General features: G+C 40.4%; 1 protein-coding gene across 5 annotated transcripts in view; it reads left to right on the top strand.

Annotated features, from left to right (window-relative positions):
- Window positions 1-27,672, top strand: part of LNX2 (ligand of numb-protein X 2) — an 82,305-nt gene that overhangs the window by 26,357 nt on the left and 28,276 nt on the right. For 4 of the 5 annotated variants that reach the window (XM_032611394.1, XM_032611396.1, XM_032611397.1 and 1 more), the window contains 3 exons: window positions 13,214-13,732; window positions 23,979-24,205; window positions 25,354-25,553. In XM_032611394.1, coding sequence (XP_032467285.1) covers window positions 13,326-13,732; window positions 23,979-24,205; window positions 25,354-25,553 — 834 coding nt within the window. In that variant the 5' untranslated portion in view covers window positions 13,214-13,325. Of the gene's footprint in view, window positions 1-13,213; window positions 13,733-23,978; window positions 24,206-25,353; window positions 25,554-27,672 lie in introns of those variants that run through there. The other variant, XM_032611398.1, reaches the window with a different exon arrangement.

The following is a 27,672-nucleotide window of genomic DNA, read 5'->3' as shown; positions in this document are numbered from 1 at the left end:
AGCTTTGGGTGTACAGCAAAGTGATTCAGTTTTATATATTCCTTTTCAAATTCTTTTCCCATTTAGGTTGTTACGGGATATTGAGCAGAGTTCCCTGTGCTCTATAGTAGGTCCTTGTTGGTTATCTATTTTAAATACAGCAGTGTGTACATGTCTGATTCCTGTCTTTAAAGGGGTATTCAGTCTGCAGGGAAGACCCATGCAAACAAGTGATTGCTAACCCCAGCAGTGAGGAACCCAGTGACTGTAATAGTACCACAATGACGTAAGGGACAGGCTGAGTAGTTATGTTTGGGTGGATCAGGAAGAGCTTCGCAGCCGCTGGCCATTAAATGGATGGGCGTTCTGCAGGCCAGCAAGGTGGGAGAGCACGCTCCAGGCGAGGGAAGAACATGCTGAGGTCAGAAGGTGTAAGTAGTTTGGTTTGGCCAAAGCATGGAATGTGTGGAATTGTGTCAGGAAATGAAACTAGAGGAGCCAGAGCTGGGAGACTTAAGTGCCAGCTTGAGACTTTGGCTTTCATTTTGTAGAAACAATTGGCTACAGAAGAGTATTCAGCAGGGAAAATAATATCGCTGGTGCTTGGATGCCAGTGTTTTAAAGGACAGACAGGAGAAGAAGAAGATGGGAAAACCTTTTGAGTGATGGCTAAATGAGCAAGTGTAATAAATAACAGTAGTGGTAGGAGGAGAGGAAAGAGGAGGCATAAGTAACATATTCTGGAGGTAGAATCAGTAGGAACCTGGTGACCGGGTGTGGAAAATGAGGCTCAGGGTGAGAGAGACACAGGATTCTCTGGCTCTAGTTACAGCATAGGGGGAGTATAGAAGGGCCATTAGCAACTACCATAATAGGATCATTTAGAGGGCAGTAATGACATGGTTTTTGAACATAAGTGTGAGTTAGATGTACTGGAATTAGGACAATTATTTAAGTACTGGGAGAGAAAGATCTATTCTCATACTGCGTTCCAGTCAGAATAGAGTGTAATCATTTTTTTGTAGACTATGCAAATGAAGAATACAGAGGCAAATCTTCATCTCATCTTGTTATGGAGGAGGGGATAAGAGTAATGGAAGAATTTTTAAAGGGAAAATGAATGTATTCAATTACATGAAAATTGACAACTTCTTTATGCCAGTAGACAACTAAAAGGCAAACAGGAGGAAAAGTAATTATAATAATGTGATAAAGGATTGGTATCATAATATATCAAGTTCATATCAATTAAGAAAAACACTACTATTCAGTAGGAAAAAAGTGAGGCCAAGGATCTAGAGGCACTTCACAAGAGTAAGGATTATAATCATAACTTTAATTTAGCTAGAGTCAAAGAGATGCAAATTAAAGAAAAAATGAGATGTTATTTTTTTATTTTCAACTTTAAGATTTATAAATATTTAAAACGAATAAAATTAACCAGGATTAGAACAGTTTGGGAGAAGTTAACATACTAGCATTGCTAGTAGGAATCAAAATTTTGTTCACCGTTTTGGAGAGCAGTTTAATGTAGTGAATCAGAAGACTTCTTTTTACTTGGCCCAACAATTTAAATTTTTTAGTTTGCCTAAAGGAAAAAATTGGACAGCTATCACAAAAGAGTGGTAAATAGTATGAGAACCAGTGCAGAGTGGTATAATTAAGGCAAGGGAGCAAAGAGTTTCACGGCAAGAGGAGTCAGTGACGTTGCAGAGAGATCAAGCAGGGTTTGGAACTGAGACGTGACCATTAGATTTGGCAGCCAGTCATGACGACCATGACCACAGTAGAACCAGGCTCAGTGGCTGGTAGAGGTAGAAAGAAGCCCTTTTGGTCAGGAATCAGAGACTGCAAGCATGGTCTTATATTTCAGAAATATTGGAGGTGAAATGAAGGTGGGGGAAAGGGTAACAACTGTAGGAGAATGTTTTGTTTTCATTGTTGTTGAAACATGAACTTTTTTATGCTGAGGGGAAAAGGTTAGAGGTTAAATAAAGAAAGATGAGGTAAATGACAAAGGTTGCCAAAGGAATGGAATATTGAGCCCAGGTGGAGGAGAAATTAGCCTTGAGGCGGCAGAGGGAGAGGTCTGGCGCAAGAAGAAAGGAATTAAGGATGTGTATAGATGCAAATGATAAATGTGTACATCTCTGCCTTTGTTAAATGTTGGGGGCAATCACAATTAGAGTCTCAGTTCCTCCCAGAATACAAAATTTCCCCCTTCGCATATTGCATAATTTCTCAAAAGAAGTGTTCATGCTCTAATTCCTGTCTCCTGAACTCTTTCCCGGGAAGCATTTGCTCTCACCAGTCCACCAAAACTCTGTGTCAAGGTCACTGGTGAGTGCCGTGTTGCTAAATCCGATGCGTAATTCTCAGTCCTAATCTTATTTTACTTGCCTACCGGATAATCATTCCTTCCTCCTTGAAAGACTTCCTGTATTTGGTTTTTCCACACCACACTCTCCTGATCAGCTTCTTGCATGCTAACCACTCCTGCTCGGTTTGGCTCCTCCTTGTCTCCCAGACCCTGTAGTATTGAAATGCCCCAAGGCCCAGTCCTCAGCCCCCTTCTCTTCTACTTACACTCACCCACTCTCCTTTGGTGATCTTGCCCAATCGAATGGCTTTCTATTCTATACACCAGTGCTTCCTGAATTTATATCATCAGTCCAGTCCTCTCCCCTGAACTGGACTTGTATACTTAGCTGCCTGCCTACTCCGTGTGCCTACTTGGACGTCTGATAGGCATTTCAAATATAACCTGTTTGAACTTGGCCATACCCATTAAACCTACTCTCTTACAGACTATCGCACCTCAAATATATTAATTCTATCTTTCTAGTTCAGACTAAAAACCTTGGCGTCGTCCTTGACTTATCCCACCACCAGCAGCTCGTGCACACATTTTATGTATCAGCAAATCACACCAGTCTGCCTTCAAAGTAGATGCAGAAATGAGTCACTATCTCAACTGTGTCCACCCTGGTTCAATGCACCATCATCTCTTCCTTATAATATTTCAGTAGGCTCTTGATTGCTTCTGCCTTTGGCCCCTTAAGATTATTCTCAGTGTAGCAGCCAGAGCGATCCTGTTAGGATTCTTACACAGAGGAAACACCAAAGTTCTATAGGGTGTAGTTAACCCCCGTTGCTGGTCTGATCCATTTCCTTCTCTCTGCTTTTTCATTTCATCCGCACGGGCCTCCTGACTGTTCATTGAACATACCAGGCACGTTGTCAGCTCAGGGCCTTTATTATTTCATTTGTCTATAATAAACATTTTACCCCAAATAACCGTGTGGATTTCTAGTTATGTCCTTTTGGCGTTAACTCAAGTGCCACCTCAATAGTGCGTTTTCCCCTGATCACCCTATTTAAAAAGCTATCCTCCCAGTATTTTATTTATTTTGTGTGTGTGCTGTCTGCTCCCCCAGAATGTAAGCTTCACAAGGGGAGAGATTTTTGTTTTTGTTCAAGGCTGAACTCCTAGCCCTAGAAGAGTGCCTGGCACATAGGAGATTTCTCAGTAACACAGACCGATGGATGGATGGAAAAGAGGAAGGATAGGAGATTGAAAAGGAGGTCAGGTTTGAAGGTTAGGGATATGAGTAATTAGTTTGCTCTTGAATATTTTGTTTGTAAAAGTTTCCTAGTGGAAATGTTAAAAAGGCAGGTAATAACTACATAACATGTAAAACCTGGGATTTTGTTTGACTCCGTTTCTGAAACATGGGAAACTAATATAATTTAGGGTGCATTGTTGATCATCTTAATGATTTAACATAGTACAGCCCCTTATAATTTCTGGCTTTATAGTACATTTTATTTCCTGTCATGTAACATAGGCATTTATATTTTTTTTTTTTTTTTTTTTTTTTTTTTTTTTTTTTGCGGTACGCGGGCCTCTCACCGCTGTGGCCTCTCCCGTTGCGCAGCACAGGCTCCGGACGCGCAGGCCCAGCGGCCATGGCTCACGGGCCCAGCCGCTCCGCGGCATGTGGGATCCTCTCGGACCGGGGCATGAACCCGTGTCCCCTGCATCGGCAGGCGGACTCTCAACCACTGCACCACCAGGGAAGCCCTGGCATTTATATTTTAAAGGGTTGTTTTATCTGTGATGTATCTGAATCTGGATAATGAGTTACATTATATGAGGATTTCTCTTTTAATTTTTCTCAGTATTAGAACTGTATTTAACTCAAACAACTCATTGTTAATAAATTAGAAGGACCTCTGGCAACACACTAGACTCATTCTGGATAAATCCCAAGGCTAACAAGGCTTTGGTCCCTACCCCTGACACTGGTGCCTGTTAGGCTTGTCTTGAGAAAGCACAAGATCTGGCCATTCGGTGATGGTCCCTTGAGTCTGGTCCAGAGTCATTCTTGAGCTGATCATCTTTATATGCACTAAATTATAACTGGGACAAATTGAGCATCTTAAATAATATCTGTTCTTTTAATTATCGGTGTCCCTAATTAGCTTGGAAAGCTGCAGCATTTAAATTTCTTATACCTTACTGATAGTTAAGATAATGAAGTCTGGGACTCTTAATTATTAGTAGTACCACCACCATAAAACCTTTCCTGACTGTGGTTTAGTTCCACTTCATTTATTTTATTGTGTGGGTTTGATCACAGAGTAGCAGTGTCCTGCTGATTTCTTTGCAGTTATTGAAGGAAGTAAGACTGAAAAGTTTGTTCTTTTTCTGTAGCTTTAGATGTTTCTTGAATGGAAAAATATGTTAAGAGTGTGGAGCAAAATCTGCCATCTAAAACGTCTATTTATACTACTGACAATTAACCTGTGCTTGCCTTTCAGAGAAAGCAGACGAACTAACCATATTAGTCCTTCAGATAGATGTCGCAGCATCTCCTAAATAGCACTGTAGGAGAGCCAGTAAGAAAAATAAATTTTGTCTTATAGCACTATAGTATCGTACGTTGTCCCACCATAATAAACATATGGAGACGTTCAATTATATGTCTAGCCCTCCTCTCTTGTCCATACGCTTGTCTGCAAAAAGAGAAATTTTCAGGTCGGGAACTTAAAAGAGTGTCCAGTACTGTGAAGATCAAACAAACGAACAAAATCAAAAAGCAAAAAAAGAAACACGCAAAAACCTCTCCTGATAAGCTTTGGATTTAGATCATTTTTATAGTTAATACAATGCTGGATAATAGTAAAGAAAACTGTTCTGTTTTGGGGGGAAAAATGTGTGCTCAAAGCACATTTCTAGAATCATGGAATTGGGGGTCTATAAGTAACTTTAGAGTTTATCTGGTTTGGCCCACTGGTCTGTAGGTTCAGAGAGTGGAGTCTAGAGCGGGGAAGGGCTGAGCTGGTGGCCTGGTTGCTGGTCTCAGAGCCAAGAGTCAGACACAGGCCTCCCGTGACCAGTCTCGTGGAGGGAGCTCCGGCCACCGATTAGCCCAGCTGTCTGTTCTTATCTACATCGTCCTTTACAGTCATTAATCTAGTCATAAGTTTGTGTTTTAATGCCTTGTGGTTTGTAAGAGGTTTTCCTGGCAGTGTAACATTTTTAGCTTCATAGTAATCCTGCACCATAAGCAGGATGCCATTTCTAACATGAGGAAATTGGGATTATAAACTTCTAATTGCTGTGCCGCGTGTGGTGCCACATTGCTAGCGCGTGCATGGCAGAGGCACATTTTGAACCCACGGCCAGTGCTCTTTTTGATGCCCTTTACTTCCTTGGATAACTGAGAGTTAGCAGAGGGATTTTGATCCACAGTTACAGAAATTAGAGATTGAAAAGACCTTGAAAATAAGAATTTATCGATCACTTGAAAACAAATGTTTTCTAAATTTACTGTGCAAGAACTTAAATGTTTGAGAGGGTTCATCCTTTAGAAGAAAACAGATTATTTATTTAAATCAGAACCCTTGCCTTTGAATGTCATATAAAGAAGCATTAAAATTATATCCAGCAGGTGAACATGGCATGCAATAAAACTAAACCAGTGAAAACTACTTCCCCTCACAACCCACCCCACATTGTTAAATGTATTGTGCAACTCTTATGAATTTGTGACATTCTTTAAGATGTTAGAAATTGCCCCATCTCGGCTGGCTGGTGAGGAGTGCTGCTGAGAAGAGGTCACGTGCTGTGGGAGTGTGTCTTTCCTGGAAGACCCCTTCCCACAGAAGCCTTTTCTTATTGGTGGAGGCCTGTCTGGGTATTTAGCTGTATGGAAATGTTTAGCATTCCATATGGTGTATTTCCTTTTGGAAATAGTTTTATATCAATTCTGTTTTTAAATTACTGTAAGGTAACATAATTTAGTAGTATTTTTGGAAGTATAACTCTAGTATAACTCTCTGAGCCTGCAGGAATTGGATAGGTAATCCAGTTTGGTTTTTGCATTAAAAAAAAAAAAGTTTCATCATAGATTAGTGGTTCAAAATTAGAAAAACTAAAGTAGAAGGACATTTGAAATTTGTAAATTCTCTGCCAGCCACAATTTAACCTTCTTTTTGAAAATATTTAGGAGATTATTAAAGTTATCAAAAAACAATAACAGATGTCAGGACTAAAATGTAAATATAACATTAGTAAATATTTTATTGTGTATAAAAAGATATAAAGTCATGAGAATTTTGGAGCTAGATTTAAACTCTGTGTGTATGATGTGTGGTTTATTACTATTTAAGCAAAGCTGACAGTGTGTAGACAGGAAGCCTAGGCACCAGGATATCTATATAATACCAGCACTTCGTAGACACTGGATAAACATGTGATGAATGAAAAGGAATTGTGTAGTGACCTAGTTACCCAGCTGGCATGGAGCTCAGAGCCTAAGTTGCATAGCTTCTAGCATTTTTTTGCTTAGCTTACTAATTTTCTAGATTATTAAATAGGGTACATCTCACTACAAGTAGCATCTTAAGAATTTTTAAATGGTTTTTCAAATATTTCTACTTGATAAAAAGGAATAGGAGACAAATAGCTAAGTGTGCTGAATTACACTTTTATGCAGACAATGAGAGAATTATAAATAATAGATGCGGAATTGTTGGAAAACTGGTATTTGATCATTTTCCTCATGACATATAGGAAATGTTTTGATTAAGAATAGGATTTATGTAAGGGTCTCATTTAATATGCTTAATATTCCTGTACAGTGATATCCAGATACGCTTCTTCAGTGGGAGAAGGCTCTGGAGAAAGAGCTTCATTCCAGGAAAGACAGATTCCTCCAGTATGGGCTCACCTCCACAGTTGGCCTTTTCCAGTTTTTGTCTTTTTTAAAAGTCTTGTTGGTTACTGACTAGTCCTTCTTCTTGTGGAAGAGGGGTGTCAGAACCCTTCAGTGCTCTGTACTACTTGTCCATGTGTGACCCAGGACCCTGTGTTTTCATTGGGTCCACAAGGTCAAAATTATTTTCCCAGTAACACAAAGACTTGACTTTACCTTTTCACTCTCATTCTCTCATGAGTGTTCAGTAGAGTTTTCCAGAGGAAACTTGACATGTGATCTCACAAAAGGTTGAAAGCAGATTTGAGACTCCAGATTTGGAAAATACATTCTACATCAACAATGCTTCTCTCTGCACTATATATTTTTTTATTTTGAAAAAAGTTATTTTTCATAAAAATGTTAACATGTAATGGGTTTATTTTTTATTAACAAATAAACATTTTAATTAATTTACTTAACTGTATTGTCATTTCAAGAATGTTATATATGGAAAATATAATATGCACCCTTTTAGGATCAGCTTTCTCACTCAGCATAATTCTTTGAGGTGCACCCAGGCTGGTGTGCACATCAGTAGTTCGTTCTTTTTTATTGCTGAGCCATGTGGTGTGGATGTGCCATCATTTGTTTAACTGTTCACTTGTTGAAGGACAGTTGGGTTGTTTCTGGTTTGAGGCCATTACAAATAAAGCTGTACCGGTTTTTGTGTGAACGTTTTTATTTCTTTGGGATAAATGCCGGGTAGTGGAGTTGCTGGATTGTATGGTAGTTTTTTTTTGTTTTGTTTTTTTAAGAAACAGCCACACTTGTCCAGGGTGGATAAAGGGATCCTTAGGTGCAAAAGTTTGACAACCACTGCTTTATACAAAGGTAGCTGTGAAAGCTGATATGTAACATATACAATAAGAAAATTTTCTTGTGTTGACATCATTAAACAAAAAAACCCCTTTTTTTCCCCTCAGACTTTTGAAGATTAAAGGAAGTAATATCTTATTCCTAGTTTATGTATAATCATAGGGCAGGGTCCAGTATGTTGATTGTTTTGCAGTGCCACAAATTAATGTGCAGGGTTTTCTCATAAATTTACGTAGTTATATAATATATCTCAAGACTCGTATACATTTCAGGCTCCAGTATGAGCCTGAGAACTTTTTAATTGCACAATGTGTGCCAAGACCTGGGAATACAAGAGATAAAGAAGATACTGTCTTCACCGTAACCTCCAAGAGGTGTAAGGAGACAGATAAGCAAGCACGCAAATGTAGTAACTGATGAGACGAAGGCGTGTGTAAAAAGCAGGAACAGAAGGGAAAGAGGGGGCGAACCGGGAGCGGGAATGAGGCTGATGGGATCTGATGGAGGGGGTGGAGGTGGAGCTAAGACTTAAGGCGTGAGTAGGATTTTGCTGGGATGCATGGGGAGAGGTATCCTCAGACTCAGCCCTGATGTGTCAGAAGAACCAAAGATGATCCCCATCTAACCATACTTTGGTGGTAACCCTTGGCTTATCTTCTTTTATCTGGGGCTGGATCTCCTAGTTTAGGGCCAGTGAGGACTCTTTCAGCCTGAGTCAAAAGTAACATTAAGAGAAATGATCTGAATAACATAGTTTGGGAGTGTGTGAAAATTAACTGTGAAAAACCGTAGCTCCTTCTGAGAGTCTTCAGGATGTGGCAGGATAGTCTTGTCTCATAGACCAGGAAAAGCAAGCACATTAATCGTAACTGGAGTTAGGTAGTAAACAGTCTTATAACTCCCTCTCCACTGCACTGATTATCTTTCAAGATGTTATCTTAAATGTGTTGTAATATTCCCAGCCAATTTATTTATTTTTTAAATGAGAGAAAGTATGAGACAACTGATTATCTATCTATCTATCTATTTTGGCTGTGCCACGTGACTCATGGGATCTTAGTCCCTGGATCAGGGATCGAACCCGGGCCCTCGGTGGTGAAAGTGCAGAGTCCTAACCACTGGACCACCAGGGAATTCCCTCCCAGCCGATTTGATAGCATCCATCTGTTTACTGTTCCTGTTATATTACTGTTATATTAGCTACACAGATAATATAGCTTGTAAAGATATACGTAATGCTACATTTTATCTTTATATTATGGAAAATATTTAAGACTATTATTTAACTTGTATTTTAGTATTTCAAATTGTGCTAATAGAATGTCTGAAATCAAAATTAAACATGGGCATATCCTCCTGTATATATGAATGTATTTCTGGCTACCTAACTTTGGTCACCCAGTTGGTCATTCAGCATTTATTGAGCTTCTCCCCTTCTGGAGGTCCACCTCTTAAGGAGCTCACAGCTTCGGGGGAGGGACAGTAGTGTAGGAAGCCTTGTGAGCCATTAGGAGTGGGCTTGCTCACAAAGTGGAAATCAAGTCACCTGCCGGAGCTGGGAGGAGAGGAGTGGGCTTGGGGATTGGAAAACAGGCGCAGGCTGCCTTCGTCTTTAAAAAATCCATACACTCAGGCTTACATGAAACACCGTTCCTCTTTCCTATAATTACTTAATTTACTGTCGGGTTATTTTGAAACAAGAAAGAACTGGATTTATCTTCCTTCTTTCTTACTGAGTAATTATAAGTTGTGCAGCTTTGGGCAAATCATAAAATCTGTCTGAACATTTGTTTGTTTATCTTTAGTAATAGCTAACATTTATTCAGCACCTGTTAATGTGCCTGTTTATTCTCTGTATCACCCCTCTGAGATCGGCACTGTTACTACCCCCATTTTACACGTGAGGAGGAAACAGCCACAGAGAAATTCAGTCAGGCCACAGGGCTGGTAAGTGACTGAACAAGGACTTGAACCCTCACAGACTGGCTCCAGGGTGTGTGCTCTTAACTACTTAGACTGTATGGTCTTGAAACTGTTCAATCAATATTTATATGCACGTGTTAGTGATCTACCCGTGATAAATTTTCATTTAATGTTTGTGTCATGGTAACAGAGGCATTTCGGGGCTGTTGATAATGCGGTTGTTATTTGGTATTTTAAATGGGAGCGTGTTCTTCTTCCTCATGAAAATATTTTGTGTTAGGAAAGTAATCAAAGTTATTTAGAGATTCAGAAAATAGCTAAAATATAATAGTCTTAAGAGAAATGCTTCCTTAGTGATTATGTGGGAGGCCAGAATTGCAGTGTATATTCTTGAGAAAAAAATTAGGATAAATACTATCACAAACAAAGAAGAGCTAGTTGAGTAGGAAATGAGTCTGTGGACATTCTGTATTAAAATACCTAGAGATTGAAGTGTTCTCTTTGCCTGAGGTAAATGACGTTTATCTCCATAATCTCACATACCTTGGACTGACAAAAGCTATGGTGCTCAGAGACTGTAAGCCCCATGAGTTACAAACTACAGGAAGTGTCTACTGTCTTAATGCTGTACTGATAGTTTAGACCACAAGCTGCTATTATTATTTTATTAAGTTGTTTTGAAAAACACAGTTTATCTGATTCAGCCATGCCATCTGAATCTTGTCCCACCCCCTCATAATTCATGGCAATTCTTGTTAAATCTCTTAATATTGTTTTTCTGATAAATACTCCAAGTAAATAAAATAGCAAATATATATGTACATATATACATATGCATATATATGTGTGTGTGTATATGTATATATATATATGTTTTTCTGATAAATACTCCAAGTAATAAAATAGCAAAATATATACATATATATGTGTGTGTGTGTGTGTGTGTGTGTGTGTGTGTGTGTATATATATATATATATATATATATATGATTGAAACAAATGCTAGCAGCATAACATGGTGTCTGCCCTTTCTGATCTGGTACAGGACCCCAGGTTTCAGAATGCCCCCACTCTGAGTTCATTTTCTTGCCTCAGATGTTTCACCGGCTCACATTCCCGAATGTGCCGTGCACACTCAGGACGTGAAGAGGCCCTTGTCCGTTTCCTCTCTGGCCAGTGCTTCCTGTCACAGCCCAGCAGCCATGTTGTGTCCCCTCTTGAAAGTATTTCTGGCTACAAAGCCAAACTGAGTTAGATGCCAGCTCTCCTCCTCTTCCTCTGCACTCACACAGCACCCGGCGCACAACTTGCTGAGAATATTTAGTTCATTGAGTTTTCACAATGGGCATTCTTTTTTTTTTTAATTTTTATTGGAGTATAGTTGATTCACGATGTTGTGTTAGTTTCAGGAGAAAATATTTGCAAATAAAGCAACTGACAGGGGATTAATCTCTAAAATATACAAATAGCTCATGCAGCTCAGTATCAAAGAAAACAAACAACCCAAGCAAAAAATGGGTAGAAGACCTAAACAGACATTTCTTCAAACCTAAATAGACAGTTCTTCAAAGACAGACAGATGGCCAAAAAGCACATGAAAAGATGCTCAACATCACTAATTATCAGGGAAATGCAAATCAAAACTACAATGAGGTATCACCTCACACGGTCAGAATGGCCATCATCAGAAAATCTACAAACAACAAATGCTGGAGAGGGTGTGGAGAAAAGGGAACGCTCTTGCACTGTTGGCAGGAATATAAATTGATACAGCCACTATGGAGAACAGTATGGAGGTTCCTTAAAAGGCTAAAAATAGAACTACCGTATGATCCAACAATGGGCTCTCTTAACTGTCCTCTCCCCACCTCCCTTATCTCCCTGTTCAGTGTTTGGCACATAGCAGAGACTGTAAATATTCAGAATGGACATAGCTGATGCCTTTGGAGGTGATTTTTTAATCCCTGGTGCTGCAGCAGCAGGAGGTATGGAAACCGTTATGTGAGGGGAGCATTCCTTGCTAGCCCTGCACCAAACTGGAGCAGGCTGCTGTCTTAGAGGAGGTGCGCGCGCACACACACACATACGCACGCACGCACGCACTCGGCTGCTCTGAGTAAGCCAGAAGCAATGGGAGTGTGGAATAATGTGAGCTGGGATGGACATTTATAACATGCCTTATCTGTTTAATTGAATTATAGTGGGTTTCTTTTTTTTTTATTGAGAATACTTCTTTTTATTATACAGGTTTCATATACACAATTATTTAGGGAACATTTACAGGCAAGGAGCTCAATTCCAAAACTCCGTTTTCACCCACACACACTGTACTTCACACTCATCTTCGGGGTCAGCCCAACAGGAATAAGACAAAGTTATTGCTTTGTGAACAGACAGCTTCAATTAAATAAGAGTCTTCCAGAGTGAGAACAGCGCTCAGGATCCTCTTACTCATAATACCCTGATGTACATATGAATAAAGCCTAAAGATGTGTCTTAGGTTACCCTGTCACCTTTAAAAGCTAATATTAAAATTGAATCAGTGGGTTTTTTCTCTTAATGGCATGAAATAGTATTGAAGTTTGTGGAGTTTGCAGAGATGTTATTTATATATGCTGTGCAGATCTATCTTTCTGCAATCTGTATTATAGGGAGAGAATATTCAAATCATACATATATATTTTGAAATCCAGTTTCTCCCAAACAGTGTAGAGCAGAGGTCGTTTTTTTAAGACACTGAATTATCCTTGAGACTACATTTCAGAGACATAATTTTTGGGATGGCACTATAAATGTGTAACATCAGTCAGAAGCAGGGAACCATGACTGGGTTGGCGAATGCAAATTTATTACATAATATACCTCAAATTGCATTATTAGCATACTACGTAGATTAACTGGCGTTGAAACTACCATTAAGCAGTGAAGTATCGGGGGATTTCAGTCAGTAGAACAAATTGTTTCCTGTGTCACACCACATATTAATATGTCACCTTTGCTTTTAATCCTAAATTCTTTTTTCACCAAGAACTTGGCAAGGTAAGTCATCCTTAGCCAACAAGCAGATTAGTTAATGTCATTTTAATGTTTTTACGACTAATTTATTCCCTGATGTAAATTTTAATTTTTTACTAAAAAAGAAGTCAACGTAGTAATATCATGTTGATTCTTTTAGCCTATGTTGATTGATAGTAATTACTTTTCTGGTTGTTTTGTTTTGTTTTGTCTAGTCTAGAAAAACAGACCTGGGTTTTAGTCAAATACATCACTGTCTTTTAAAGATCAAACCTTTAATGGAAGTCTAATGTATGAAGATACAGAAACTGCTTCCGCTGATTCAAAATGGGAACGACAAACGATGAGATGGTGTCTGTGGAGCAGACCTCTTCCTCCTCCTTCAATCCTCTGTGTTTTGAATGCGGCCAGCAGCACTGGACACGAGAAAACCACTTATACAATTACCAGGATGAAGTGGATGACGACCTGGTCTGCCACATTTGCCTTCAGCCTCTGCTGCAGCCACTAGACACCCCCTGTGGACATACCTTCTGCTGCAAGTGCCTCAGAAACTTCCTGCAAGAGAAGGATTTCTGTCCATTGGACCGGAAGAGACTCCACTTTAAGTTGTGCAAGAAGTCTAGCATTCTAGTTCATAAACTTCTGGACAAATTATTAGTTTTATGTCCGTTCTCTTCAGTGTGCCAAGATGTAGTGCAGCGCTGCGACCTGGAGGCACATCTTAAAAACAGGTGAGAGAGAGGGAGAGAGAAGCGACTCTAGGCTATAAAAAGGTGGCTCAAACAAATAAACCCGATACAAATGCCAAGCCATCAGTAAGTAAACAGACAAATCCTGCACAGGAGATACAACAAACAAGTTGCATGCAACTGTCATTTAATATTATTATTTATCAAAAACATGCATGTAAAAACTACAGTCAGGAGGTACCGTTTTACACTTATCAATATGAGGTGGTTATAGTCACATGGTAGCAGGATATAATGATAGACTCTTTGTGCAAGGCAGTTTCTCAGTTTGTTTCAAAAACTGTAAATGTCAGTATCGTCTTATCTAGCTTATTATCCTAAGGAAATAGTCCAAAAGAAGGGAAAATTGTATGTAAAGATGTTTGCTGCAACATTGTGCAGAGTTCAGTAAACTGGGGTCAATCTGATTACTTAACAGTAGGGGAAGGGTTAAAAATACAGTAGTACATCAGTGCATCGGGATATCATGCAGCTGTTAAAAATTATAATATTGTTGCAACATGGAAGTGGGTACAGGCACACCTCGGAGATGTTGCAGGTTCGGTTCCAGACCACCGCAGTAAAGTGAATATCGAATAGCACAATACAGCAGGTCACACGAATTTTTTGGTTTCCCAGTGCGTATGAAAGTTCTGTTCACGCTGTACTGTAGTCTAGTAAGGGTGCAATAGCATTAGGTCTAAAAACTTACATACCTCGATTGAAAAATACTTTATTGCTAGGAAATGCTAACCATCATCTGATGGCACACAGGGTTGCCACAAACCTTCAATTTGTAAAAAATGTAGTCTGTGAAGGGCAGTAAAGGGAAGTGCAATAAACTGAGGTCTGCCTGTATCTGTGATTTTATTCGCTAAGATCTTGTAAAATTCTGTGTTCAAGAACTTGACTGAACAAGAACTAGGGGTTGGAAACTTTAAAACATTTAGTGGGGATTTTTGTTCTACTGACAAAAGCTTTTTAAAAGATTGAGTTTTATCGTTTGACTTTGATAAAAGACTTGATCTTTAAAATTGTTTCTACCCTTAAGAAGGGCTAAAATTCATCTCTTTTGGAGATAGAATCACATAAAATGACCAAAATAAATGTATTGATTTCTAAATTGTATACGTCAGCCACTTGTGCAGTGTAAATCGGCAGTAATGTTGATTGCTGTGAAACACAATGCTTAGCACAATGTACTGGACTAAAAACTTAGAAATAATAGTACAACTCTGGTATGGAACAGCTTGTCATTATGCTCACACATGAAATCATGCATTGAATCTAAGCTTATCCCCTCACTTTACGAATCAGGAAACTGAGTCACAAAGATTTGGAGATAGGTAATGGCATGGTTAGACTTAAACTTCAGTGTTCCTGCTTAGCGTTCTAACATACCATGCTGACCTTACCCAGGGTGAATCGTGTTCTCTGCTGTTATGTGGTAGTAAAAGTTTCATGTACACGTGAGTATACGTGTTCATTCTGTTCCTAAATATCAGTGTTATAAAGTGAGTGTACTCATTAGAAATAATTTAGATTTATGAGAAACAATGAGATGTTATTAAAATGTCAGAAACGTGAAGATTTATAGAGAAATTGCTTAAACTTAAGCTGTACTGTCTAAAAACAAGAGCTAAGAAAAACGAGTAGGATAGATGTATAGACTTTTGAAAATGCAAGAGTCTTAGGTTTTTGTGTGTCTTTGGTCAGCAGCAGGCATAGAATCTGAACACGATAACAGAGACTTCCTGGAGATTGACACCAAACTCTTGAATCTACTGTCTGGATCAGGCCTAGTTGTGGCTGAGGTTGAAGAAGATTTTTAGGCTTTTCCTATTTCTTTCAGTAGAACTAGTCTTTTTCAGAGATAAGTTTCTTTTGTGACTCTTTTATGAACATCGGCTTTGGGGTATTACAGGAACTGAACAAAGTCTCAATTCAGTTAAGTATTTTGATAGCAGTGAGATAAAAATTACACAATTATTTTAGGAATATTTACTTAACTAAAATGCATATAAGAACTTAATATGTAGTCGAAGTATCAGTAGTATTTTCTATCAAGCTGTTTATGTTGACATAAAAACTTGGGAATTGCAGACTATCCTTATAGTTTGATAAAAGCTAAGCAGTTATGTCCAGTTGAAAGTTCTATTTTCCAAGTGTGCTTATTAATATTTGAGCTACTAATTTAATCATTTCCAAAGTGTCTTAGGCCTGTGTTGTGAAAGATACATTGAAAAAGGGGAATGATTTGAAAAGGTGAGGTGACTTGCTTGATGTATGCAGCTAAGAGTGACTATTGATTATAAAAATTAGAAAGTTGACACTCATCTAATGTTTGTTCAATTAAATTGTTAATCTGTGTTCTGGTTATCTATTGCTGAGAAACCAACCACTCCAAATATAGTGACATAAAACAGTGAGTGCTTGGTTCTGCTCATGGATTCTGTGAGTCAGGGATTCAGACAGGGCACAGCAGGGATGGCTCGACTCTGTTCTGTCCAATCTGGGCCACAGCTGGGGAGAACAAAAGCCCAGGACTGTAGCAATTGCAACTGAAGAATTTACTTCCAAGACCGGCAGCTTCATTCACATGTCTGGCACCTTGATGGAGGTCCACTAGAGGCATGGGCTCAGCCGGGACTTGTCCACGGGAGAGCCTGTGGGTGGCCTCTCCAGCACAGTGGCCTCAGGGTATTTTAAGTTCTTACATGGGTTCCAGTAAATAAGGCAAGAAGCTGCATGGCCTTGTATGCTCTAGCCTTAAGGTCACATAGCATCCCTTATGCTGTAGTCACATAACTGCCCAGATTCAAGGGGAGGGGAACTAAGCTTCACTTTGTGGAAAGAGGACAAAAAAATTTGTAGCCAGGTAAAAGCAACACAAATTAGCAATAAGAGTGATGTCATGAGACACAGAATTACGATTACTTTAATTATTAATAGAAATACAGCATTCGGAATAGTTTGTTAAATCTGGTGATTTTGAGTTTAAATTACCTTCCCTATTTGAACTTAAGAAATCTGCTTCAGTATGAGAACAGCTAACATTTTCTCCTATGGCTAAAAGTAAAACATTTATGAAAGATGACTGTGTTTTAAAATAAAATGACTAGTTATTAACTGATTATATATTAGGAAAACCATGAAGAATTTTAAAAGATGTGGGAAAGTGCTCATCTTTGAAAGGAGAACTAAAGCCCTTAAGAAATATTCTATATATTGTATGACGCCTAGAACATGGTAGTAATTGCTTTCAGAAATTTTGCCAAGCAGCATCAACTATAAAGCATTCCTCCTACCTCTCTACCCCTCGTCCCTGCCTCATCCTCAGCAATCTAGCATCTTATGCTAATTGTAAATGATAATATTGGGGTGTTTTGTTTTTTTTGTCGTTGTTAAATTGAGCATTTGTGCCCTGGTTTATGGCAAAATTCAGAACCATTTTTCTTTTCCTCTTAAAACTTAGAGTTTAACAGTATTCTAAAAAGTCTGTACAATATAGAGAAAGTCTTTAAAAAAGTCTTTTTGTATGCTGAGAGCTTTCCTAGTTCATCAAATGGTTTTGAAGCCTTTAAGGGTCAGGGTAGGCTGAGACAAGATCGCTCTTTCAGATTCACACTTTAACTTGGAGAGAAGTTTGTGTTTGACACATTCTCACCAGCGTTTTTTTCTCCTATATAATGTAAAAAGCAGATATATATTGTAAATCATGTATCCGGTAAGAGTCTAGTATCCAGAATATGTAAAGAATTCCTACAACTCAACAAAAAGTCAAGTAATCCAGTTTAGGTGGTCAAAGGATTTGGATAGATATTTCTCCAAAGAAGATATTTAAATGGCCCGTAAGCACATGAACGAATGCTTAACGTCATTAGTCCATTTTTAAAATGGAGTGTTTGTCTTTTTGTAAGTTGTAAGCAGTCTCTATATATTCTGGCCCTTATTAACTATATGATTTGCAAATATTTTTTCTTGTTCTATCAGTTGTCTTTTCATTTTCCTGTGCCCTTTGAAGGCCAAACAAGTTTAATTTTTATGAAGTCCATTTTATCTATTTTATTCTTTGCTTGTGCTTTTGGTGTCATAGCTAAAAAACCACTGCCTAATCCAAGGTCATGAAGCTTTACACCTATGTTTCCTTCTAAGACCTTTATGCTTTTAGCGCTTACATTTGGGTCTTTGATCCATTTTGAATTAATTGTTATTGGAGAACATGTGTGCGATTTAACACTTTAAATTTTATTGAGGCTTTAAAAAATATTAATTAATTAATGATTTTGGCCAGACCAGGGATGGAACCTGGGCCCCCTGCAGTGGAAGCGCAGAGTCCTAACCACTGGACCACCAGGGAAGTCACTACTGAGGCTTTTTTTTAATGGCCTAGCGCACAGTCTATTTTGGAAAATACTCCATTTTGTACACAAGAAGAATGTGTGTTCTGCTATTGATGGGTGGGATGTTCTATAGATTTCTGTTATGTCTAGTTGATTTATAATACTGTTAAAAGTCTCTTTTCTTGTCCTTATGTCTAGTTGTTCCATCCATTATTGAAAGTGGGATATTGAAGGCTTAGACTATTAGGTTTTTTTTTGTTGTTTTTTGTTTTGCGGTACGCGGGCCTCTCACTGTTGTGGCCTCTCCCGTTGCGGAGCACAGGCTCAGGACGCGCAGGCTCAGCGGCCATGGCTCACGGGCCCAGCCGCTCCGCGGCATGTGGGATCCTCCCGGACCGGGGCACGAACCCGTGTCCCCTGCATCGGCAGGCGGCCTCTCAATCACTGCGCCACCAGGGAAGCCCAGACTATTAGTTTTGAATTGTCTATTCTTCCTCTAATTCTGTCATTTTTGGCTTCATGTACTTTGAAGGCCTGCTGTTAATTGTGTTTGTAATTGTTATAGTTTTGTGGTAAAGCAAACCTTTTCGTTTTGGTAGAATGTTCTTTGTCACTAGAAACAATTTTTGTCTTAAAGTCTATTTGTCTGAAATTAGTATACCCATTCAGCTCTCTTTATGTTAATGTTTGCATAGTATATCTTTTTCCTCTCCTTTTAATTTTGACCTATTGGTGTCTTTGAAATGTGTCTCTTGTAGACAACATATAGGTGGATCCTGTTTGTCTTTTTCATCCATTCTGCCAATCACTGGCTTTTGATTGGAGTGTTTAATTCATTTATAGTTGATGTAATTACTGATAAGGTAGAATTTATGTCTGCCATTTTGTTGTTTCCATATGTCATTTCTTTTTTGTTTCTCTAAAGGTTAATCCATTTCTTCCCCCCTTTTTTTTTGTTAAATAGATATTTTTTTGTTAAATAGATATTTTCAAGTATGCCATTTTAATTCCTTTGTCATTTCTGTTCATATCAATTTTTTGAATTATTTTCTTAGTAGTTGCCTTGGGGATTGCAATTAACATATTAATTTTCAGCAGTCTAGTTCAGATTAATACTGACTTGATTTCACCAGTACACACAAAATTAGCTCATATATACCTTCATTCCTTTCCACATCCTTTATGCTGTTATTGTTAGACAAATTACATCTTTACGCATTACATGCCCATCTAAACAGAATTATAATTATTGCTTTGCACAGGGTTGTCTTTTAAACCAAATAGGACCAAAAAGGAGTTATAAACCACAAAGCACTTTAATGCTGTTTTACATTTATCTATGTAGTTACCTTTACCAGTGGTCTTTATTTCTTAATGTGGATTTGAGTTACTGTCTAAGGTCCTTTCATATCAACCTAAAGGATTTCTTTTAGTATTTTCTTATAGGGCAAGTCTGCTAGCAACAGGCTCTTTGTTTTCATTTATCTGGGAATGTCATGATTTCTCCTGTTTTTGAAGGATAGACTGCTTGGTTGACAGTCTTTTTTCAGCACTCTGAGTATGTGCTGTCCACAGCTTCCTGTTCTCCATAGCTTATGAAGAGAAGTCAGGTGGCAGCCTTACTGAGGGTCACTTCTTTGTGATGAGGTACTTCACTCTTGCTGTTTTCAGCATTCTTCAAACTTGAAAAGATTTTGGTCAATATGTCTTCAAAAATTCTTCCTGCCCTAATGTCTCTCCTTATGGGACTCCCATTCTGCATATGTTAATACTCTTTGATGGTTTCTCACAGGACCTAGAGGCTTTATCCTTTCTGTTCATTCTTTTTCTTTCTATTCCTCAGACTGGATAATCTCAGTTGACCTACCTTTAAGTTCACTGATTCTTTTACCTGTTCAAATCTCCTGTGAATTCTTCTAGTGAATTATTCATTTCATTTATTGTACTTAGAATAAATGCACTTATTGTACTTATGTTTAAATCCAGAATGTTCATTCGGCTCTTTAATATAACTTGTATTTCTTTATTGGTATTTTTATTTGTTGAGATATCATTCTCATATTTTCCTTTAGTTATTTAGATATGGAGTCCCTCTGTTCTTTGAACATATTTATAATACTCGATTTAAGTCATTGTCTTGTAAGGCCAATGTCTGGGCTTCCTTAGGGACAGTTTCTGTTAACTCCTTTTTTTCCCATGTATGGGCCATACTTACTTATTTCTTTGCACGTCTCTTAATTTTGTATTGAACACTGGACGTTTTAAATCATATAATGTGGCAACTCTGGAAATCAGATTCTTCTTTCTCTTCAGGATTTATTATTGCTGTTTGTTACTGTTTGCTTAGTGAGTTTTCTAATCAGCTAATGATTGAACAGAGAACTTCTTAAATGCCTGTAACCGATGCGTCTCCCACTCTCCCCAGGGGGCTCTGTGCGCACAGTGGGGCACACCTTCAGCACTCAGGCAGTTGACACTCCTGCTTAGCCTTCATCTCCTGCTTTCACATAGCTTCAGTGTTAGCCAGAAGTGAGAGCTTAGGGCCTTCTCAGCTCTTTCCTGTACATGCACATAGCCCTGGACATTTCATTCCCTAGCTTTTCCTTTTAAACTTTTTGATTAGCCTTTTGTTTGTCTACCTCAGGCAGCCACAGTCTTACACAATTGCCTTCCCCCGCCACCCCAACAAATGCCTTTGCACTGAGTAAGCCCCAAGTCAGGTCAGATAAAGACAGCCTTGCGAGTGAGGTCTTCCAGGGAACCAACAGGTCACTTAATGACAATTCTCTACAAATGGGGCTTTGCAGGTGCTCCAGTCTGCTCTTCCAGTGGCTGCCAGACTCCTGATTCCACTGTGATTGTGGGCCATGGCTGTCCCAGGCTACTGGGGGAGGTGGGGATGGGAATAGGGCACGTTCAAATGCTACAGAGCTCACTGTTCGTAAAGACGCAGCCATTTTTCTTAAATAAATGCACTCCAGATTGCTACAGAACCTTGGCTTATTTCCAGAGCTCAGAAATTTTTCTGACAGTTTTTGCCAATGTTCGCGTTGCTTTGTGGAAGAGAGGCTTTTCAGATACCCTTAATCTAACATTTTCACTGATGTCACTTAAAGTGATGTTTGCATGTTGTAATCCGTAACTCTTATCATTTTTCTTGGTTCTAAGATGCTCACGCTCTTTGAGTTGCATTAAGTACCTGGCATTCTGTTGGCACTTATCATGCCCCATTTGATTTTACCTCTACTATTACTGCTGCCACCACCACCACTAACCCTAGTACTGCTACCAGTAATACAGTATGCTCTGTTACCCTGTGTGTTTCCTAATGTGAATCATCGTTATTCAGGGAATGATGCCACCATGCCATAAATCAAGCTAGTTCATATGTGGTTTTCCTCCATAAGGAGAGCCAGAATAGTGGAATAAAATTATAACCTTCAGCAGGAAAGGAAAAGTCCCTCAGTTTGGCTGTAGGTGCTGCAAGAGCCTTTGGGCTTTATTTAGGAAAAATGTAAAGACACACCTGCATGTAGAGGAGCCTGCCTGGGGGGCACAGCCCTCAGCCTGTGGCAGGTCACACTGCCTCCAGTGCCCTTGTTAAGGGCAGCCCACTGTCTCAGGGCTCCACTTCCACCTGCATCGTCTGAGCCCATGCCTACCTTGATGTCATTCAGTGGTGCAGGCACTTCTTTTCTGTTGTTTTTAATCATGTGTAATAGCCTCCAAACTAGCCTCCTGCTACACTCAGTTACCTGCTGGAATGATCCCAGTTATATCCCCCTATGCCAATTGCGGTTTGTGTTGTTATTGTTAAATACTCCATTTAAAAAGATGCACAGGGCTTCCCTGGTGGCGCAGTGGTTGAGAGTCCACCTGCCGATGCAGGGGACACGGGTTCGTGCCCCGGTCCGGGAAGATCCCACATGTCGCCCTCATCACTGAAAGTGTTCTTTCTAAGGTCACCATGACCTTTTAATTTCCAAATCAAACCAGTGCTTTGGCCCTTATCTTATTTGCCCCCTTTATGGCATTTGCACAGTTGGCCGCTTTTTCTTTGTTGACACTCTTGTCTGGTTGTTCTGTCTCAGTCTACTCAGCTGCTCCATCGTGTTTAAACACGGGTGTTCCCGAAGGTTCCCTCTGTAACCTTCCTCTATTGCCGGGTAGGATCATTCTTCCATATTTTTACATAGTATCATTTTTAATATCTTTAATTCCTGTTAACGATTTGCTGCCCTACTGGGAACTTAAGTATACCTGTTTCTTCACCTCTCTAACAATCTTAAGTTTTGCTTTTTAAATTTGTTTTTCCATGTTTAATAACTATATCTTAGCCTTTACGGTTATTTAGTTTGTAGGATTTTTTTAGTTGCTTGTTATGCTCATTCCCAGGTGTTCACATCGTTTGTATTTCCTCTTCAGTTCCTGTTCCTAGTCCTTCTATTCCATTAAAGACTAGCCATTGGCCGTGCAGATATTTGTGTATGATACATATTTTGAGAACTAAATCATTACCTGTCTTCTTAATCGAAAGTAATTTTTCTGATTCAGTTTTTAGTGTCAATTTTTTGTTGAATAAAATATTTTAAAATGCATTTCTAATTAAATATGCTTACTTGACAAAAGTAATTTTTTCAGAGACATCATTTTCAAACATATTTGCCAGGCCCTTGCAGAAACACTCCCTGGAAGAAAATAAGTGGACCCCCTTCTTAGCAAGGTGAAGAGAAAGCATGTCCGGAGAGAGTGTTGAATAAAGAAATTTCATAATGATCCTTTTCAAGAACTTGAAATCCAGGACCTAAAATAAATCTCCAGTTCATGAGGGAAATTTTATTACTCTTATCATTGAGGAATAGCTTTCAATTTTAATTGAATTCTGTCCTTAATTTTGATTGAAATTTTAGATTTTTAAGAATACTGTTATTGAATGAAGGTCTGCAGCCCTAGCCACAAGACTGTCGCCGATCCTGCCCACCCTTTCCTAAACTTCTTACCCCAGCAGGAGTAGGTGGGGTCTGTAGAGCTGTGTCGGGGTCTAGGCACGTGGGCCTGGCTCCTGTACAAATCCCCGGTTCTTCCACCCGCTCCTCCAACTGGGCATTATTCGTCACTTTGTCCAGTCAGGGTGTCAGGTGGAAAGAACTGGCACCTTGCAGCACTGCTAACATCTGTGTATAAAGACTTTCTTTAAATGTTTAAACAAACATATATCTGCCCCTTTGTTGGCCTAAGTAAGTAAAAACAAGCAAGTTAACAGCCCTTATTTCTTGGTGCTTATGTAAGTTTCCCCAGTACTTAGAAATATATTCTTCAAGTTTCATAGCATATCTGTAATTCCACTGTTGCAATTCTGTTTTTACAAACCAGGAGATATGTTTTCCTCTCCTCCCGTGCCTGTCATAAATTTGAGCCTTTGCTGTGCCTTCCTGCAAGTGGTAAAGCTTCAGATGTATTTCCACCCACTAACAGGTGATGTGCAGTGTTGGGTGTGAGAGCGGAGAGGCACCAGGGTGCTCAGGGTCTAAGGCAGGACGCAGGGGGCTTGTGGAGGAAGGTGCTGGTTTCCACTCCTGTGGTCCAGCCGTTTAACCTGTAAAAAGGGGCTCTGAAATCAGGACCTCAGGATGATTCCTACAGTGCAGGGAGAACTGGACTGGTGTGCCACACTGTGTGTGTTATTTCTGGTACTGATAGATTCCCGAGTACACGTTTGTGCAAATGCCTTGTTTTAAATTTGCTCTGTGGAGTGGTAAGAACTTCGTTTGAGTGGAAATGCTTGTGGGTACTTCCAGGTGCTTTTTGCGTAGAAGCCGTTGCCAGTGTTTCGTTGTGGTACAAACTGTTAATCACTTTTTTTTCCTTTCACGTCATCTGGAAACCACCTGACGCTCTCTTTCTAGATGCCCTGGAGCTTCTCACCAGAGAGTTGCCCTGGAGAGACGGAAAACTAGTAAAGCTCAGACGGAGATCGAGAATGAAAATGGAACCACGGTCATAGATCTTCCAGCTACTTTATCACCCGAAGCGGACTGTTCAGGGCCGACCCTGACATCGGCGTCCCTTCCCGCCTGGACGGAGGAGCCTGGCCTGGACAACCCCGCCTTCGAGGAGAGCCCTACCGGGGACAGTACGTGTCGGCCGCCTGTGTTCCTCGCCTCTTCTAAAACCGGGCGTTGCCTTCCTCCCCACCACTCCCTGCTGCTCTCCCAACATGCGTTTTCTTTCCTCTTTAAAAAATTAATTTTGAGATATAGTCCACATAGTACATAACTCACCCTTTAAAGTGCACAAGCCTGACAGTTTGCAGTTTAGAAGCAGAGCTCGGAACTTACTCTGAGGAAGGTGACCCTTCCCTTCTCTTCTGTTTAGTCCATGATTCACTGGTTGTTAACCTACTTCTTACTGGGTGTTTGTGCAAACGCTTGTTGCTTCTTGACTAAGAAAACAACAACATCAAGAGCAACAAAAATAATACCACAAATTAAGCGCTCCCTGTGTCACGCGTGTGCCAGACCCTTCCCATTCGTTAGCTGAGTAAATGCCGCTGACGGTGCTGGGAGCTGGTTTGTGACAGGAGAGGCCTGAATCTTGAGACGAATTGGTCGGCTCGTGCCGCCGGGGAAGGGCTGGGTGTATATCTGACCCCACGGCCATGCCTGTGACTATTGCTCTGCTCTGGTGGCCGCCACGAATCTGACTGTACAGCCACTAGGAGTGAACAGAAGGCCTGTAGTCATGGATCTTGGGCACGTCTTGATGGTTGGCTCTAGGTATTTATTTTTAAATATACTTTTCTTGAACGAATTCCAAATCTTACTACAAATTCAAATTTTCCCTGCCCCAGCCATAACCCTTTTCCAAGAGCCACCCCTTCTTAGAGCCTTTGGGACTCCTCTCTCACCCCGTGGTGATCACATACCACAGAGGCGTCTTTATGTTTCTTTGCATTGTTTACACGTGTTCTGCCGACCAAACCGTCTCTGTCAGTTAGGTCGAGATGACGTTCTCTTACTATTACTCCATCAGATCACTGCCACCCCTCGTGATCTGAGACGTAGTAGCCATTTGTGATAATTCGCTGATCACCTTTGGGACAAGAAATGTTTAGATAATCTTAACAGATACTTTTTGTCCTTCTGCTTTCCTTATCCAGCGGTATTGCATAGTTCTTTACCATCTACTAATGTAAGATGACTTATTTACCTGAAGATGATAACCAAAATATAAAATGTTTCTCTTTCCATCTATTTCTCTCTCTCATTTCTAACTTGGCAGCCACACAGCAGCCACTTAGTTTACCAGAAGGCGAAATCACCACAATTGAAATTCACCGGTCTAATCCTTATATTCAGCTAGGAATTAGCATTGTGGGTGGCAATGAAACGCCACTGATTAACATTGTTATCCAGGAAGTCTACCGGGATGGGATAATCGCCAGAGATGGGAGACTTCTTGCTGGAGACCAGATTCTTCAGGTATCCGTTTTAATTACTGTGTTAACTTGCGCTCTTTTGTTCTTATTCATAAGTTTAAAACAGAACATTGTGGGCTTCCCTGGTGGCGCAGTGGTTGGGAGTCCGCCTGCCGATGCAGGGGACATGGGTTCGTGCCCCGGTCCGGGAAGATCCCACATGCCGCGGAGCAGCTGGGCCCGTGAGCCATGGCCACTGGGCCTGCGCATCCGGAGCCTGTGCTCCGCAATGGGAGAGGCCACAACAGTGAGAGGCCCGCGTACTGCAAAAAAAAAACAAAAACAAAAAAACAGAACATTGTGGTACTGTGGAACTTGAGTTGTATGTAGGTTAGTTTTACTGCTATTACATGCAAAACAAGTCAGAACTTATCTGTAATTTCTCCTGTTTCCCCACATGCATGGAATGCAGATTTTCTCCCTACTTTATTTCCAGTCCCGCGTGTGGCTGTGCTTGCAGTGCTTGGGCTCTTGGGGCCGGCTGGGCTCTTCCCGGCTTGGTCTGCAGGGCTGGCTGGTTCAGAGCCGTCCCACCCATGCTGACATCCTCTGATCCCAGGTCCAGTGTTCTCATCCACCCATCACCTGCATTGTCTAGTTTACCTTCCTCTACTACACTGATTACTACCATGGGATTTACGCTGGAATTCAGAAACCATACCTGTCTCCTTGGCTCCCTAGTGTGCACTCCACTCGTTAACCCTTGGTGCTACCTTCACCTTCTCTGTCAGAAGATGATATTTAAGAAAAAATAGCTATTCCCCGAAAAGAACTAGCTTGGGACAAGGTGTTGTTTTCTTAGAGGGCACACGGGGCTGAGGGGAGAAGGAGGGGAGGATTCTTCTGTATGGGACTGGACTTCTGTGGCTACTGGCCTGGGTATTTGAGTCATACAAGTGTAGATGACAGTTGAAGCTAAAACAAATAGTAACCTCCAGAAGGAGAGAGAAGAAATACCCACAAGGAAAACCATCTTCTAGGAACCCAAGCTCCAGGACTCCTCCCTCCCTCGTTGTTTGGTCCTCACCATGATGTGTTGACACCCACCCCTCACTCCCCCTTTCCCTGCTCCCTCTTCAGTCCAGGCCCCCACTGCTGTGTCTAACTCTGTACACACGCCACCAGACGTCCCTGCCGCCCAGCTCTCCACTCTTCAATCCGACAGAATCACTGCCAGCTTAATACATCTGTAATTCTGCTTTCCTTGGGAAAGTGTGACTAGAGCGTCACACCCAGACTGATTCATATTCACGGTCCTCTGTGGTCCCTTGCACAGCCTGTCATCTTCATCTTAACCCTTCCTTTTTGCTTCACGTGTAGCAGCTGTAATGTTCTAGGCACTGTACTAGCCACTGAGAATGCAACTAAGAGCAAGGTACTCCCCCAGTCCTCGTGGAATTTATAATCCAGTGGAAAAGCCAGACATGGCAGTCTTCTTGCTGCCACCTCACTCCCGATTCCAGGCTGTCCCACCGTGCTGGCTTGTCCCCCTTCATCCGTAAGAGCTTTGCTCAGCCCTTCTCGCCCGTTCTGACCTCTCCTTACTTGAATTACTGACAACGTTCACTGCTTTACTCTTCAGCTCTTGGCGTATAATCACGGTGAACTATTCAAATGGGCTTGGCTTTCTACGGTGATTGCAGCCACCCTAACAGTACCAGTTATGATACAGATTTCTCATAGTGCTGTGCATGTCATAAGCACAGGAAATACTTGCTGAATCAGTAGAAGAGTGGACTTGGATATAACATCCTGTCGGGAATAGCCATCTCCTTTATTAAAACAAAACTTGGACCCTCTAGGAATTTTTCCACTCCCACTTGTACGCTGCCCCTCACGGTGTGTTATTCCCACTTTAACACACTCGGGCCCCAAACCCTTCCTTCATTGCCCTTAGCAAGGCTGACAGACTGAGCTTTCTAGCAGGGTTTTGTTTCTTACTAAATACTAAGAAGAAACAGGGGCTACAGGAAGCGTAACCAGTCCCGCTTATATAAAATCAGCTTCCTGATCACACCGTAGCTAGCTCTTCACTGTGTTTACTGGTAAAAGATAGCTATTTACTGTATGCTGTATTTGCTGTCATTTTGTGACATTAGTACTCTGGCTGTGCCAGGCTGCCA

Source organism: Phocoena sinus, chromosome 18, assembly GCF_008692025.1.
Source record: "Phocoena sinus isolate mPhoSin1 chromosome 18, mPhoSin1.pri, whole genome shotgun sequence".
Taxonomy (NCBI): Eukaryota; Metazoa; Chordata; class Mammalia; order Artiodactyla; family Phocoenidae; genus Phocoena; species Phocoena sinus.
This window is presented reverse-complemented; position numbering and strand designations above follow the sequence as displayed.